Source organism: Ornithorhynchus anatinus, chromosome 18 (genome assembly GCF_004115215.2).
Source record: "Ornithorhynchus anatinus isolate Pmale09 chromosome 18, mOrnAna1.pri.v4, whole genome shotgun sequence".
In the NCBI taxonomy this organism is placed as follows: domain Eukaryota; kingdom Metazoa; phylum Chordata; class Mammalia; order Monotremata; family Ornithorhynchidae; genus Ornithorhynchus; species Ornithorhynchus anatinus.
Window position 1 is genome coordinate 40,417,869 of NC_041745.1, and position 16,203 is coordinate 40,434,071.

At 47.4% G+C, this 16,203-nt stretch overlaps 1 protein-coding gene across 8 annotated transcripts in view; it reads right to left on the reverse strand.

Annotated features, from left to right (window-relative positions):
• Window positions 1-16,203, reverse strand: part of SGIP1 (SH3GL interacting endocytic adaptor 1) — a 98,442-nt gene that overhangs the window by 59,381 nt on the left and 22,858 nt on the right. For 5 of the 8 annotated variants that reach the window (XM_029046842.1, XM_029046846.1, XM_029046843.1 and 2 more), the window contains exons 2-5: window positions 14,853-14,916; window positions 9,197-9,221; window positions 5,163-5,234; window positions 1,616-1,672 (exon numbers count right to left, since the gene is read on the reverse strand). In XM_029046842.1, coding sequence (XP_028902675.1) covers window positions 1,616-1,672; window positions 5,163-5,234; window positions 9,197-9,221; window positions 14,853-14,916 — 218 coding nt within the window. The remainder of the gene's footprint in view (window positions 1-1,615; window positions 1,673-5,162; window positions 5,235-9,196; window positions 9,222-14,852; window positions 14,917-16,203) is intronic. The other 3 variants (XM_039914684.1, XM_029046847.1, XM_029046845.1) reach the window with 1 other exon arrangement.

Genomic DNA, 16,203 nt, shown 5'->3' on the forward strand with positions numbered 1-16,203 from the left:
GGGTCTAAATTTTCTCATGTGCGAAGTAGGGATAATAATACCTTGCATTTCCTACCTCACAGGGATGTTGTTAGGACAAAAATGAGATGTGATGTAGAATGCTTTGAGCAAAAGCCTGTTACTTAAAATCCGATGAATTATATATAGCTAAGGGTTAAGAATATTTGTCTCTGGGCATTAACCAAACTGTTTCTAGGAAATGGGGCGGGATTGTTCCTGGAAAAACCAAGGATCTTCCCGGACGCCCCTTGAAATGGGGCTCCTCCGGGGCAGGGAGCCACCGAGACACCTGGAGCAGGCTGGGTCTCGGAAGAGGTCAGAAGGAGGATCTTGTTCCTGGTGCTGATGGGTTTTTTTCCGGTTGCAGATGCAGGCGCTGCCAAGGATAGGGAAGAGACCACTGACATCTGCTCTGGCTGCGGATGTTGGAAGAGGCCTGAGTTACAGATACATGATTCAGCACTGGCAGGATGCTCATGGATGGGGCAGCCCTCTAAACCATCAGAGGAAGGGGGGGTGGCAGACCAGGGAGTCCTCTAAAACATGTGAGGAGGTGGGTGGGTGGCCAGGCCGGACCCCTAGAACCCTGAGGAAAGGGTGAGTGGTCGGCTCAGGTCTCTAGAACATCTGAGGAAGGAGTGGGTGGACGACACAGCCTTCTAGAACATGTGAGGCAGGGGCAGTAAGCTTGCACAGCCCTCTAGAGCACTGAGGAAGTGGTGGATGGCTGGGCCAGACTGTAGGGAAGCAGCGTGACGAAGTGGATAGAGCACAGGCCCGGGAGTCGGAAGGTTTCCGATTCTAAACCTGGCCCCACAACTAATCTGCTGTGTGACCTTGGGCAAGTCACTTCACTTCTCTGTGCCAGAGATTTACATTCCTGTAAAATAGGGATTGAGACTGTGAACCCCACATGGGACAGGGACTGTGTCCGACTCGATTTGCTTGCAACCACCCCAGGGCTTAGTACAGTGCCTGGCACATAGTAAGCGCTTAACAAATGCCACAATTATAATTAATACTATTAGAATACTGAGGGAATGGTGGGCAGCTGGCCCAGCACTCTAGAACAACTGAGGAGTGGGCAGTCAGCCAGCACAGCCCGCTAGATCACTGAGGAAGGACAGGCCGCTGATCTGCTCTCCTGCTGTTCAGCCCCTATGGTAAATTGCGCACATGGGCTTCCTGAGATGATAATAAGGATGGTATTTGTTAGGTGCTTATTACATGTCAAGCACTGTTCTAAGCACTGAGGCAGATGAATGCTAATCAGGTTGGACACAGTTCCAGTCCCACATGGGGCTCACAGTCTTAATCCCCCTTTTACAAACGAGGTAATTGAGGCACAGAGAAGTGAAGTGACTTGCCCGAGGTCACACGGCAGAAAGGTGGCAGAGTCAGAACTAGAACTCAGGTCCTTCCGACGCCCAGGCCTGTGCTCTTCCCACTAGGCCATGCTATTTCCTTAACTGCTTCCACAACACCCCCATGACTGAGGAGTGTGCTCGCCCCCCCCCCCCCCCACCTCTGCATGTGACAGAAAGTGTTCCCTGTATCCGAGTCAAACTTTAGTCCGAAAAGTCGATTAGTATGAGCAGGCTCTCCAGATACTCACATATCTTTCCCAGTCGATCTCGGCGTAAAACCCATTTGGGGCTCCATTGCTTTTCTTCTGCAATAGATTTGAAAACAAACTTAGGGGGAGGAGGATTTGAGGGGGAGAGACAAATGACGCTACATCTCTTCTGAATCTGGCGTGAGCTATCGACTCATAGCAGGGGGGAGCCAAACAAGAGTTAAATAGTAGAGAACCATGCTAACTTTAAGAGTGAGTACAACTGTCTGTAAAGCCTCACGGTATGGAAATGATACACTGCCCATAGGTCCCAGCCAGGGAGAGTTACAGCTAACATGGTTGAGTTAGCACCTGCCGTTGACTTTCACAATCACATTTATTTATGGGATTCTTTCTGAAATGGAAAAAAGCCCAGCTTGAACTTCCGATTTCCTATTCGCTTTGTTCTCACTCACCGAGCGACTGATTTGCCAGGCTGTGGATTGCCCTGGCTCACTTTTCACCTTCTTTAGAGAGCCTTCCTTCTCCCCCGCTTCCCTGCTGCCCCCATCCAAAGAACTGGCACAGGAAATGATTGGTGATCAATTGCAAATCAATCCATTTCGGCTGAAAGGGTGAGGAATAAGGGAATCGAAACTGATGACTGGGGTTTTTTGGCAAACATAGATGACCCACTGGCACTTCTCTGAATAGATCTGGGGGGCTTACAGAAGCCAGAGATTTGGGGGTGCCCAGGTCTCATTTCCGGTCCAGAGACTGGGTCTGGCAGAGGTTGAGGTGCGGCACCAGGGAGGGGTTCCTCACTCCCACTTTCCTCCACTCAAAGCCGGCGATGAACTGGGGCTTGGGCCCAGACAGGAAAAGCTTAACGCATGGATAGGGTCCCCTGGGAAGTTTTGGAAGTTGAGTCTTTTCCTCTGGGAAGAGGGCATACAGGTTACAATCCCGGATGACCCTGCGATCATCCCTCCTCGCTCCCAGGCCCCAACCACGGGGAAAGGAAGCAGCCTGACCTAGTGGATAGAGCATCAGAAGGATCTGGGTTCCCTAAATCTGTAATTTATTTCTACACGAGAATCATCAGACACCTTCCCTGCCCTTAACGAGCTTACAGTTTAGAGGGGGAGACGGACATTAATAGGAATAAATAAGTAATTTATAATAGATAAAGATATATATGAGTGCTGTGGAGTTGGGGGTGGGAGTGGATATCAAATGTCCAATGGTCATAGATCCAAGCACAGATGGACAAAGCCCCTGGCTCTGTGGCTAGAGCGGCAAGGCTATCAATAGTCCACAATGTGCCTGCTGGATCCCAGACTTCATCAAGTTTGCAGATGGGGCTGGAAGCTCTACATCAGCCAGGGGATTCTGACCCCTTAAAATACCCTGGTCTCGTTTCATGACAAATGGGTTTCACCACGGATGAAACCAATCAACACAGAGTTTGCCCTTTGGAGCAGTACCACATGACGACACTGAATTTCTCCCCCTAACTTCCCGGTTTTGTGGGGGAGAGAGTGGTCCTGCCTGCACCAGATGTGCTGAAGAGAAACATTTCACAGTTTCTATGGAAACAGATGACAAGGTTTAGGTGAAGGAAAAGCAGAAACCAACCAAAAACAGATTTTCAGCCAAAACTGGCCCAGTTAAAGATGAACACGAGACATAGAGAAACCAAAAGCCATTCTATGGAGCAGTTGCACACCTGCATATACACGCATACCCATACACTCAAACACACGGTGCTTTATGAAGGAGGAACCGGTGACGTTTAGCCTTACTGGTGAATTCTTGCAATTCTCAGGTTCTTCTGAAAGAGTCAGAATAAAGATCTGAGAGTCTGTCAGAAATAACCTCTAGAAAGGGGTTATTCATCGATAAACAAGCCTCTTGTTAAACTCCCAGACCAAGAAATTAAGAAAGACATGTGAAAATCATGGCCTGCACTATTCTCTTTTCACTATGGCCTGAACTGGTCCAGGTATCTGTAAGCTTGCCTTACTTGTAAATTTCCATTCTAATTGCTAGGCTATATATGTCTCCAAGCCTTGAGCTCCTCTTGGAAGCACCGGCCTCCTATAAATATAAGTTCTTTGTGGGCAGGGAACGTTTCTACCCACTCTGTTATACTGTACTCTTCCAAGCTCTTAGTACAGTGCTCTGCACCTAGTAAGCGCTCAGTAAATACGATCGATTGACCCCCTGACCTTACAGGGATCAGCTCTGGTGTTTCTTGTATTTGACAATGCTTTTCCTTTCGGGAGCTCAAAATGGTTTCTTGTCTGCTTTTCTGGGACATCACCAATCATATAAAAGGACATAGGAACAAAACTGCCAACCAACCTTCCAGTCCAGTGACAGTTCTTCCATAACTATATGTTTTGGGATCGAACTTTGTACCCTTTGTACCCTTTGGACACTAGATATTAACCTCACCCTTAGTCCCATAGCACTTAGGTTTAGATCAGCAAATTTTTTCTTTTAATGTCTGATTCCCCCTCTAGACTGTAAGCTCGTTGTGGGCAGGGAAAAAGTCTACCACCTCTGTTGTGTTGTACTTTCCCAAGCACTCGATTCAGTGCTCTGAGCACAGTAGATGCTCAATAAATACCATGGATTGACTGAACGCTTTTGGGGAATTGGGGAACATCCTCCCAACATTGCATGCCTTTTGAGACAAAACAGGCTGTGGTGTTGGAACAAAGAGTTGCATACAAGGCACACTTACCGTAGAGTATGTTTTCCTGAACTGAGGGTCCGTCAGGATACGGGACCCCCCCACCTTATAAGAGAACTGAATATATGGAACTTGCAGAAACCAAGAGATAGTTGCTCTCCGGGACACGCAAGTAGCCCTGAGTATAGACACCACTAATCTTGATTCCAACATCTACAAGATTGAAACTGCCCCACTTTTCCTACCCCAAAGATCTCACCAAATCACTGATATTTCTGGGGTAATATTTACTTAGTAAAATCCAAGTGAATTATTGCTAGTTTTAGTGCTTTGTGATTTCATATTTCCTTCTGTGTTTACCAGCAGTTCTCTCTCTCCATTTAGAGTCTTAAAACGTGAGCCCATTGAATGTCAGGGACCGTGTCTAATTCACACCTAGGACTTATTTCCCAGGGCTTCATAGGGTGCCCTGCTCAAAACGCTTAAGAAACACTCTCACTTAATTGTTAATTAATAAATTCTATTGCTACTTTTATTACTATGACTACTAGTTTTAAAGCCACAGTTTTGAGTGTTGCAATATTAAAATATTCAATCTAATTCATTCTCCTACGATCGAAGACATCCTTCCCACTCCCCTGACACACTCAGAGGGTCTTGGCAAAGTGCTTACATCCCCAGAAAAGCTGATCTGCCACCACCGGGCCTGTTTAAGTGACAGTGGTACATGGCAGGATCTAATTTTCTACCCCAGTTTTTCAAAACCCGCGTGGACATATCCAATAGTCAGAAACAGCCTACCTAAGTAGCCAGTTCGGCTGTTGTCTTGTCTTCCAACGCATTTGGTTTATACTTACTGCACCTAACAACCCCTTGGAAACTTAAAACTAAAATCTGGTTCCTTACCGACACTTTTTTTCCTCCTTCCCGCGCGCACTCTGCTTTGTTACTGTAGGGTGGTTCGTGAGCACTGGGTTGCTGGAATTGAGTTTTTTGATGCAGAAAAGAATGATTAAAGAATCAACTGGTTTTGGAAACACATATAAAAGAATCACACGGAGTTAGCAAGCAAACCAGAGAAGGAAAAAAGTCCCAGGCCAGATTTGGGATGCTGATCGCCCCCGGCGGGAGCCTCCCCTCCCTCTCGAGGAAGGGGTGCTTTGGGGTGGTAACAAGGCTCAATTCAGCAGACATGGCAGGGCCAGGGTAGGGGTGAGAAGGAGAATGAGGAGGGGAGAGAAAGTGGGACAGAGCAGCAGGTAGCAAGCACAGCATAGGTCTGAACAAGGAGGAGGAATGAGGCAGAGGCTAGCTCCTCACCCAGCCTGTGCTTATTTACGCATAGGTGACCAACTAGGAGTGAAACCTTTCCATTTCTCAGAGGGTAGAACTCAGCTTCTGTCACCAAGGTGCTTCCTTTCAACTACCCCCTCCTCCACCCACATCTTTGGTTTTCCAAGCCCCAACTGCAGGCAGGGCCAGTAAGCCAGAGTAGCAATCACCTCAGGATGCCCTGCTTGGGGGGAGATCCAGGAGTGGTTCCAGGTGAAATCCACTGAGTACCTTTCTCCATACTTAACAGGTACCCCATGGATATTGTTGGTGCTGATTCTGACCAGATCAGAGGCAGCAAAAGCCAGCACCGACCATGCAAATGGACCCAAATTCTCAGAATGAGGCCTGAAACACGAGGTAAACTGGGCTGTGTAAAAGGGGTATTGGTTTATCGGAAAAGAAAGTCCCAGGGCTGAGGTACGATATATGCTTTGGCCTCTGTGAATGTGGGAAGACCTGCTTAGCACTTTCCTGGCTGCTAAGGCCTTTAGTCTCCCCATCCTCAGCCCTACAATACTAACGTATATATCCATCATTTATTTATATTAGTGTCTGTCTCCCCCTCTAGACTGTAAGCTCACTGTGGGCAGGGAGCCTGTCTACCAACTGCTGTTTTGAGACTGTGAGCCCCACGTGGGACAGGGAGTGTGTCCAACCAAATTTGCTTGTATCTACTCCAGCGCTTAGTACAGTGCCTGGCACTGTAAGTGTAAGCACTCAAATGCACTATCATTACTATTGTGATCATTATATCGTGCTCTCCCAAGCCCTTAGTACAGTGCGCTGCACACAGTAAGCATTCAGTAAATGCGATCAATTGACTGTTGCAGACTGAGAATATTAATAATAAAGTGTTATGCATCAAACCCCTTATCCTACAAGGGCTTCAGTTTAAGAGGGGGGGAGAAAAGTTATTGTATCTCTATTTTTAAAAAGATAAACTGAGGCTCAGAGAGACAAAATGACTTGCCCCAGGCCACACAGCAAGCAAGTGAAGAAGCTGGTACTAGAAACCGTATTTCCTGGCTCTGAATCCTGTGCTTTTTCGACTTGGCCATATTGCCTCGGTAAGAGTTTTGGGATCCATTTTGTTGACAGGGTCCAGGCTCTCTCAAGACTTTTTCTACTTCAGGTGGAGTCTAGGCTAGAAAGAAAGTACTGGTGTCAAGGTACAATTATACAGCATTGCCCCAACAATCACGTTTTGTGCTGTAGGGGAATTCACCATAAATGCCAATGAGCGGTGGCTTTTGAATAACTTCCAGAGGCTGGAGCCTGGAGTCATGGACCAGAAATGTCCCAAAACTGGTGGGTCTCAAGGGGAATGCAGTCCAATGAACTGGCCTGCTAGTCCCCCGGGGTGGATTCACGTAGCCAAACTGGGGCCCTTCTCTGGCAGTGAAATGTTGCAGGATTTTCCTAAGGGAAAGGCCCTGAGACTGGATACCAGGAGACCAGGATTGTACCATTGGCCTGAATGTGACGCTGGGCAAATCTCTTAACCTCCCTGGGCCTCGGTTTCCTCATCGGTAAAATGGGGATCTCACCCTGTCTTAGGTGTAAGTCCCACGTGGGACAGGAAGTGGCTCTGATTTGATAATCTGGTATCAATCCCAACCCTTCACACAGAGTATATTCTTAATAAATATCCTAAGTAACTCATCCTGTCCACAACAGAGCCCAAGAGTCAGAGGTCCAGGGGGGAATTAGCAGCCTGGAATGGAATGCTCTGGGATAGCAGGGTTCATGATAAACTAGACGTTGGACAAACAGTGTTAAGCACTCAGTAGGGTGCACTGCACCCAGCGTGAAGCAGTGGGAAGCAGCGTGGCTCAGTGGAAAAGAGCCTGGGCTTCAGAGTCAGAGGTCATGAGTTCGACTCCCGGCTCTGCCACTTGTCAGCTGTGTGACTGTGGGCAAGTCACTTCACTTCTCTGTGCCTCAGTTCCCTCATCTGTAAAATGGGGATTAACTGTGAGCCTCACGTGGGACAAACTGATTACCCTGTATCTCCCCCAGAGCTTAGAACAGTGCTTGGCCCATAGTAAGCGCTTAACAAATACCAACATTATTATTACCCAGTGGGCTCTCAGTAAATACTGTTATTACATTTCCTAATCACTGGTCGTCTTGAAAAGCACGGGGGAAGGGGGGGGGGGCAGCTGAGCCAAGCTGAGACACAGCTTATCGATGTGAGAGCACATCCGGTGGTGGTGATTGGTCAGGGAGGGCAAAGGGGGCAGCAAGAGGGGCAAGAGAAAGTCGCAAGGTAAGAAGCAAAAGGGGGAGAAACAGGGTGAGCCTCACACAGAGCCCCAGGAGAACCAACACCCAGAAAACCAGAAGATGAGCCAGAGATGGAGGGAGAACCTGGGCCAGAGTTAAGATGGTGGGGAGGGACAGAAGCAAAAGTGAACAGAAGCTGAGTCTTTTGGATCTGCCCTTGCCCCTGCTGAATGGAGCCTTGAGCAACCCAATGGCCAGGATTTCTGTTTTGTCTCTCGGCAGTTAACGGCAAGGACAACATAAATGCAAGGGGTATCTTCGGAGCTAAGGATCTTGGGCCAGATGGAAAAAAAAAGAATCCCAATTTGGGCCCAGCTGTAGATGAGGAGATATTATGATCTTTTGGCCCTCCTGAAGGACTTTTTACATTTTCATTAAGCTCGTTGTGGGCAGGGAATGTCACTGTTTTCTGTTGTATTGTACGTTCCCAAGAGCTTAGTACAGTGCTCTGCACGTAGTAAGCACTCAATAAATAAAATTGAATAATTGAATGAATTAAACTTAGGGCAGGTGTGGGCCCTCTGTTTCCAGGGGCAGCTAGTCTGGTGGAACATTTAGAATGTGCTTCTGATTCCGATTCAAAGCTAAGTAGGATTTCCCTCAAACCAACTCTTTGGATAATTCAGGTCTGGACCCAACATACTTCTTTGCCCGGCGGGAGTCAAGTTCTAGGAAGGAGTCAGAGTCGTCCCCTGAATCAAAGTAAACCTGGAAATGTATCCAGTCATAATCTGAGACAGAAGAACTTTTCAGACCATTCTCCCATTTTTGAATTTAATATAGAATAACGTGTCGTCGCCCACACAGTGGGGGTAAAAACCAAAACCTTGATAGTTAAACTCTGTGAAGAACTTGGACCTTCTGACAGAGAAGGTGTGGCTTGATGATCAATGAATGCACAGTAATATTTGATGTGTTCAGCTCTCCTAAGTCTGGTGTGGGCAAGGACAGTCTCTATTGCTGAATTGTACTTTCCGAGCGCTTAGTACAGTGCTCTGCACACTTTAAGCCCTCAATAAATACGATTGAATGAATGAATATATGAATGAATGAATGAATAATGGCTTGTGAAGGGCACACCCCAATCCCTCAGGGTGACTCGGGTGTCCTCGATAATTAAATCTGGAGCTTCGTCATCAACCCACTTTTCAAGCAGGAATGTATTTTTGAAGTGACTTCACATATTAAATAAAAATAAGGAGAAGGTCATTTCAGGTATTTTTGAAGAGGAAAGCAACTTCAAAAAAAAAAAAACCCCAAACCAGCCCTCCTTGTAGGTCTGAGCCCAAATGTTCTAAGAATGTTTTTTAGATACTTACGATTCCATCCCTATCTGGGGAACCCCTGAAACAGAGGAGAAAAAGGACAGCTATTAGGAGGAGTCACTTTGACCTCTCAGACACATAGCACCAGGATAGAAATGGACCAGAAATTGGCAACTGTCAAGCAAGAAGAGCCCTGGTTGGCTGTGAGGAGGATGGAGAACTCTGACACTCTAAAGGGAACTACGAATTTCAGATAAATCTCTCCTCCCCACAGGCAGGCAGGGGCTAGATGCGGGGGGAGAGGATCAAAGGGAAGTTCACCAGGAGTCTGCTCAAAGTTGACACCATGTGCAATTCCCCATTTACTTTTCTGAGTGTCCCTTTCTCTAATGGGCAGTGTTTTCGTGACTTCTTTAACACAGGTGACCAGAAAACAACAAAATGACCCACACCCTCCTGCCAGAAATTCTTTCCTCTTCAAATATGTTAGAGCACAGCACTTCCCACCTTCAAAGCCTCCTGAACACCCCTCCCCTCCTGAACACCCCCTCCTGGAGGTCTTCCCGATTGATTTTTCTTCTCCCTGAATCAAGTCCCTTTACCGCTCTTTGCGTTTTTATGCCATCTCTGTACTTTTGCACTCACAGTCACCCACAGTCCCTCTGTGGGCAATTTGTGGGCAGAGAATGCGTCTGTTTATTGTTGCATTGTACTCTCCCAAGTGCTTAGAACAGTACTCTGCATACAGTAAGCACTCAATAAATACGACTAACTGACTACAAATCACCTTGCACACTATTTAAACACTTGCTCGTCCTCATATCCATCTTTCATACTCCATTTCCTCCTCCACATAATTTCTTTTGCAGGGTGGGATTGGTCTCCGCACCAAACTGGAAGCTCCCTGAGGGCAAGAATTGTGTCTCCTAATTCTACTGAACTCTCTACTGGCCTTCTCCACAAAATGGCTCCCAAAACTCTGATCTAGGCAGTGGGCGCAGTGGAAAGAGCAGATAACTGCGAGCCAGTATATCCAGTTTCTAGTCTCGGCTTCTCCATTTGCTTGCTACATGACCTGGGGCAAGTCATTTTGTCTCTCTGTAGACGATATTGACAGTAGACAATCGATATCGTTGATCGATTTATTTTTGTCTCCCAACTCCGAAGGCCCGAGGGACATGGAGGGAACTCTAGGCATTAGTCTGGGATGGCACATCAAGCGCAAGCCCTCACTACCTCATTGTCAAGCAGTTATGGTGGTGGGTAGGCTGGGCTACCCCCGTAGCGAAACGTCCTCCTCCCACGGCTTTCTGCTCTGCTTCACGTGTTTGTGTGGGTGAGCAACTGAGCCTCTGCTAATGGTTGCGCAGTGGTTGCGTCTTTTGGTGTGTATTTTGAATGAACATCTTTGCACGTCTGCGAACATAGCGGATGCACAGTAAACACCAATGACTGATGGATCTGGAGGTGTGTGGGTTGGGGCGGACTTTGAATGAATATCTTTGTGCGACTGCACTGGGCTCTGCCCACGGAGGGTGCGCAGTAAATACCACTGATTGACTGAGCTGGATGTGTGTGTGTGCGTGTGTGTGCACACCTGCCTGTCTGTCCCCCTTTCTTTTTCCCCTCTCCATCCATGCCAGGACCACTAACCCTGTCCCCACCCGCACCCCACTTTGAGCTCCAGGAAAATTGGGGTGCTCTAGGTAAAAAGGAAATTGGAGCAGCCGGACCCGTTGGTCACCATTGTTTCTGAAACCCAGCTATCTCTTTGCTTAAAATGGCCTTTTCCCTGGCAGAAAAGAAGTCTTTCCACTTGAAGGGGCACACAGTTACCATGAGGCCTAAGCTGTCAGCAATGCCACATTCTTGGGTAGGAAGCTGAACCTTTCCCAGGGGAAAATGGAGACCCTCAAGGATGGAGCCAAGACTTTGGAAGAGGAGCAAGTAGAAGTGTCTGGTGACCCATGTTTGGCAAGTGGTCAATGGAGTAGAATGGTCAGCGACAGCACTCAAGAATACGGGCGCCATCGGTGCCAGCTCCTTATGGGTTGAAGCAGGTAGTGGCCTCCTCAGCTGGCCCTCGGACTCCCTCATCCCAGATCTCTGGAAAGACCTGAGTTTCTAATCTCGGCTCTGACATTTGCCTGCTGTGTGACCTTGGGCAAATCACTTAACTTCTCTGTGCCTCAGTTACCTCATCTGCAAAACGAGGATTGAGACTGGGAGCCCCCTGTGGGACAAGGACTGTGCCCAACCTGATTATCTTGCATCTACCTCAGTCCTTAGTACACTGCCTGGCACATACTAAGTGCTTAACAAATACTACAATTTATTACTATTATTATTGTTCCAGTAAGGCCTGGAAAGGCCAGAGAAGCAGTTGGTAAAGCACGAGTCTGGGTGTCAGAGGACCTGGGTTCTAATCCCGGCTCTGCCACTTGTCTGCTCTGTGACCTGGGGAAAGTCACCTCATTTCCCTGTGCCTCGGTTACCTCATCTGTAAAATGGGGATTAAAACTGCGAGCCCCATGTGGGGCAGGGACTAGGTGCAACCTGAACCGGTATTTCCCCCTGCTCTTAGCACACTGCCTGACACATATTAAGCACTTAAATCCCTAAAAAAAAGGTCCCAAAGGGCAGCTTGGCCTGTCTGCTCAGTGAAGCCTTTTCTCTCCCAATCCCCACTTCCCCTAAACCCATGCCCACTTCAAGCCCCCACAATCAAGGAGAAAAGTTGGCATCTACAGCACTTCCCCGATCCCCAAGCACACATTATCAAACAGGGTCAAGTCCGCTATTAAACCAGATTTCTGGTCACCCTGCTTTCAAGGCGCACACTGAGAGACCAAGAATTGCTGCAGCGGGAAGATTCACTGAACCAGCCACAACCTCATGACTCTCGGATGCCCGGAAATGTCCATATTCCCTCTAAATGTAAGTTCCTTCGGGGGAGGGAATGGATCTGTTTATCGTTGTAATGTACTCTCCCATGCGCTCAGTACAGTGCTCTGCACACAGTAAGCGCTCAATAAATATGATTGACGGACTGACATATTCTTCACAAACAACGTGGCAGGCAATGGGGATTCTGGAGCAGGAATTGGGGTAGTGTCCCTGCTCCTGAAGAAATCCAGAGCACAGAGTCCCTACGTTTTGCTACGCTCTGAGCTGGCAACGGAGTTGTTTTGTTTTTTAATGGAAACTAGCCTGTGTGGGTGGCGTGAGCGCTCAGCCTGCTGGTCGACCTTCGCTTCCTACCTCACACCGGTAATCTAGGATGATGATGTTCTTTACAACGCTCCATCTCCCTCTCTCGCTCTCCAATTCTTCTTTTGCCTCTGCTATCATGATGGCATTTATTCAGCATTTATGAAATGCCAGTCACGGTGTTAAGGCCCGGGGCTGATACAAGATGAGCACCGTGGCGTAGTGGCTAGAGTCCGGGCCTGGGAGTCAGAAGGACCTGGGTTCTAATCCAGGCTCTACCACTTGTCTGCTGTGTGACCTGGGGCAAGTCACTTCACTTCTCTCTGTGCTTCAGTTACCTCATCTGTAAAATGGGGATGAAGAGTGTGAGCCCTATGTGGGACAGGGACTGTGTCCAACTCAACCACCTTGTATCTACCCCAATGCTTAACTCAGTGCTTGGTACATAGTAAGCGCTTAATAAATACAATTATTATTATTAGATCAGACCCAGTCTCTGCCCCAAGATGGGCTCATGGTCTAAGAAGGAGAGAAAGCATTTAACAACTGAGGAAACTGAGGCCCAGAGAGGTTAAGTACCTGGCCCATAGTCACAGAGGAGGCCAGTGGCAGAGATGGGACTAGAATCTGGACATTCTGACTTCCAATCCTGTGCTCTTTCCACTAAACCACACTGCCTCTTCCCCTTTTAATTGCCACCTTCACTCCCTCTTGTCCTAACCTTCATTTTTTTAATGGTATTTAAGTGCTTACTATTTGCCAAACACTGTCCTAAGAGCTGGGGTGACTAATCAGGTTGGACACAGTCCCTGTCCCACCCGCCTCACACTCTTCATCCCCATTTTCCAGATGAGGTAACTGAGGCAGAGAGAGAGATGAAGTGACTTGCCCAAGGTCACACAGTTGGCAAATGGCAGAGCCAGGGTTAGGACCCAGTTCCTTCTGACTCCAAGGCCAGAGTTCTATCCATCCCGGGCCCATGGTGAACAGGCCAGGAAGAGGAAAGGTCACTTCTCCTAGTTTTAAAGTGCATTAAGGTGGGAATGCCATTCATTCATTCATTCATTCAATCATTCATTCAATCACCATTTCAACCACTCTCTCGAGACTGTAAGCTCGCTGTGGGAAGCAGCATGCCCTTGTGGCTAGAGCCTTGGAGTCAGAAGGACCTGGGTTCTAATTCCGGCTCCACCCCCGGTCTGCCGGGTGACCTTGAGCAAGTCGCTTCACTTCTCTGTGCTTCAGTTGCCTCATCTGTAAAATGGGGATTAAAACTGTGAACCCCATGTGGGACAGGGACTGTGTCCAACCTGATTTGCTTGTATCCACCCCAATGCTGAGGACAGTGCCTGGCACATAGAAAGCACCTAATAAACACCACAATTATTATTATTAGGGACGATGCAATGTGGCTTAGTGGAAAGAGCAAGGGCTTGGAAGTCAGAGGCCGTGGGTTAGAATGCCAGCTCTGCCACTTGTCAGCTGTGTGAGTTTGGGCAGGGCACTTCACTTCTCTGTGCCTCAGTTACCTCATCTGTAAACTGGAGATTAAGACTGTGAGCCCCACGTGGGACAACCTGATTACCTTGTGTACACTGAGAACAGTGCTTGGCACATAGTAAGCACTTAACAAATACCATTATTATTATTAATTCCATTGCATTGTACTCTCCCAAATGCTTAGTACAATTAATCAATGACACTTATTAGGCACTTGCTACAATAATAATAATAATGGCATTTAAGTGCACATAGTAAGCACTGTTCTAAGTTGTGCAGAGAGCTACACTAAGTGTTGTGAGAGTACAATACAAGAAAATTAGTGGATGTGTTCCTTGCCCGTGACCAGCTTACAGCCCAGAGGATGAGCGTACAGTCTAAAGGACTGTATAGTGCTCTGCACACAGTAAGCGCTCACTAAATATGACGATAGTGATATCTATCCCGTATTGACATCGGCAGAGAGACCCCACAATGTAAATAAATAAAAAATAAATAAATGGTGGTATTTGTTAAGCGCTTACTATATGCAAAGCACGGTTCTAAGCGCTGGGGGATACAAGGTGATCAGGTTGTCCCACGTGGGGCTCACAGTTTTCATCCCCATTTTACAGATGAGGGAACTGAGGCACAGAGAAGTTAAGTGACTTGCCCAAAGTCACACAGCTGGCAAGCGGCGGAGCCGGGATTAGAACCCACGCCCTCTGTCTCCCAAGCCCGGGCTCTTTCCACTAAGCCACACTGCTATGCCTTCTACAGCTCTCACCACATTACTGACCTCTCTCTTCCAAGGGTTCGTTTGATGGGTTTGGAAGAGGAAGAGGGCCAAGTATACATTATCACCGTGCAGGTGTGCAACGCACACCTGACTACTGCTGGGCTAGCCCTGCAGAAACACTGCCCGCCAGAGAACAGGTCTGACTGGAAGATGGAGGTCTCTGAAAATCACAACTCTGGGGAACAAATTTCTTCCCAGACCCACTCCCCGCCAGGCACGTACGTAGAATCAGTGTCCTTTTCTTTCTTCCGTATTCCAAAGGCCTTCCTGGTTCGTTTTTTCAATCCTGGGGAAAGAGAGTAGAAGGGTCAGGGACAGATATACCAACAATACGCCGCTAAACACGTCTTCTTAAAGAGACGATGTACAGTTCAAACATCTGGGTCCGCAAAGGCAAGGTAGGGTCAGTTGTTTGGATGTCCACCCTGCACCACTAGAACGCAAAGGTGACGCTCTCTTGAAATCTCATGCCAGGGAAACGGAGGTGTTTTGCTCGCTCACTCTGGTGATGCATATAGGTCCTAATAGTCTCCTGTTGTCAGAAGAATACTCTTTGTTCCCCATTGCAATAATAATAATAATAATAAACAGTGATAATGATGATGGTGATACACGTTAAGCAAAGCATATACTCAGTTCTGGGGTAGATATAAGATAATCAGGTTAGTCACAAACCCCATCCCACATAGTCCTCCAGTGTAAGTACGAGGGAGAACAGGTATCAAATCCCCATTTTACAGATGAGAAAACTAAGGTCCAGAGAAGTGAGGTGACTTAGCCAAGGTCACACAGCAGGCCACTGGCACAACCGGGATTGGAACCGGGCCCTCTGATTTATAGGACTGTGCACTTTCCACTAGGCCATGCCATGTCTCAAAATGCACAATGAAAATCACTCAATGGTATTTACTGAGCGCTTAATAATGCTGGTATTTGCTAAACACTTACTATACGCCAGGCACTGTACTAAGCACCGGGGTGGATACGGGCAAATTGGGTTGGACAGAGACCCTGTCCCACATGGAGTCACAGTCTCAATCCCTGTTTTACAGAGGAAGAAACTGAAACACAGAGAAGTGAAGTCACTTGCCCAGGGCCACACAACATACATGTCAGAGCCGGGTTTAGAACCCACAACCTTCTGACTCCCAGGCCCGTGCTCTAAGATCTTCTGCTTCAGACCGTACTTAGCGCTTGGTAGAGTACCGTGCAACAAAGAAGGTAGACATGTTCTAAGAAAGCACACTGTGTCAGAACTGAGTGCACAGTTAGAAAATTTGTCTTCTTCCTCAACAGCTATTTACTGAGCACCTACAGGCTGGGTCTAGAGTGAAAGCTTCTGATGGGCAGGGAAAATGTCACTTCATTATTCTAAACTTCCAAAGAGGATTAGTGCTCAATAAATGCTATTCTAGACTGTAAGCTACATTACATTAACTTGTGGAGCTTACACTAACTCTGATATATTGTATTCTCCCAAGTGCTTAGTACAGTGCTCTCTATATATCCCAAGTGCTAAACATATGTATATATATATTATATAGGTGTGTGTATGTGTGTACATATATATAGC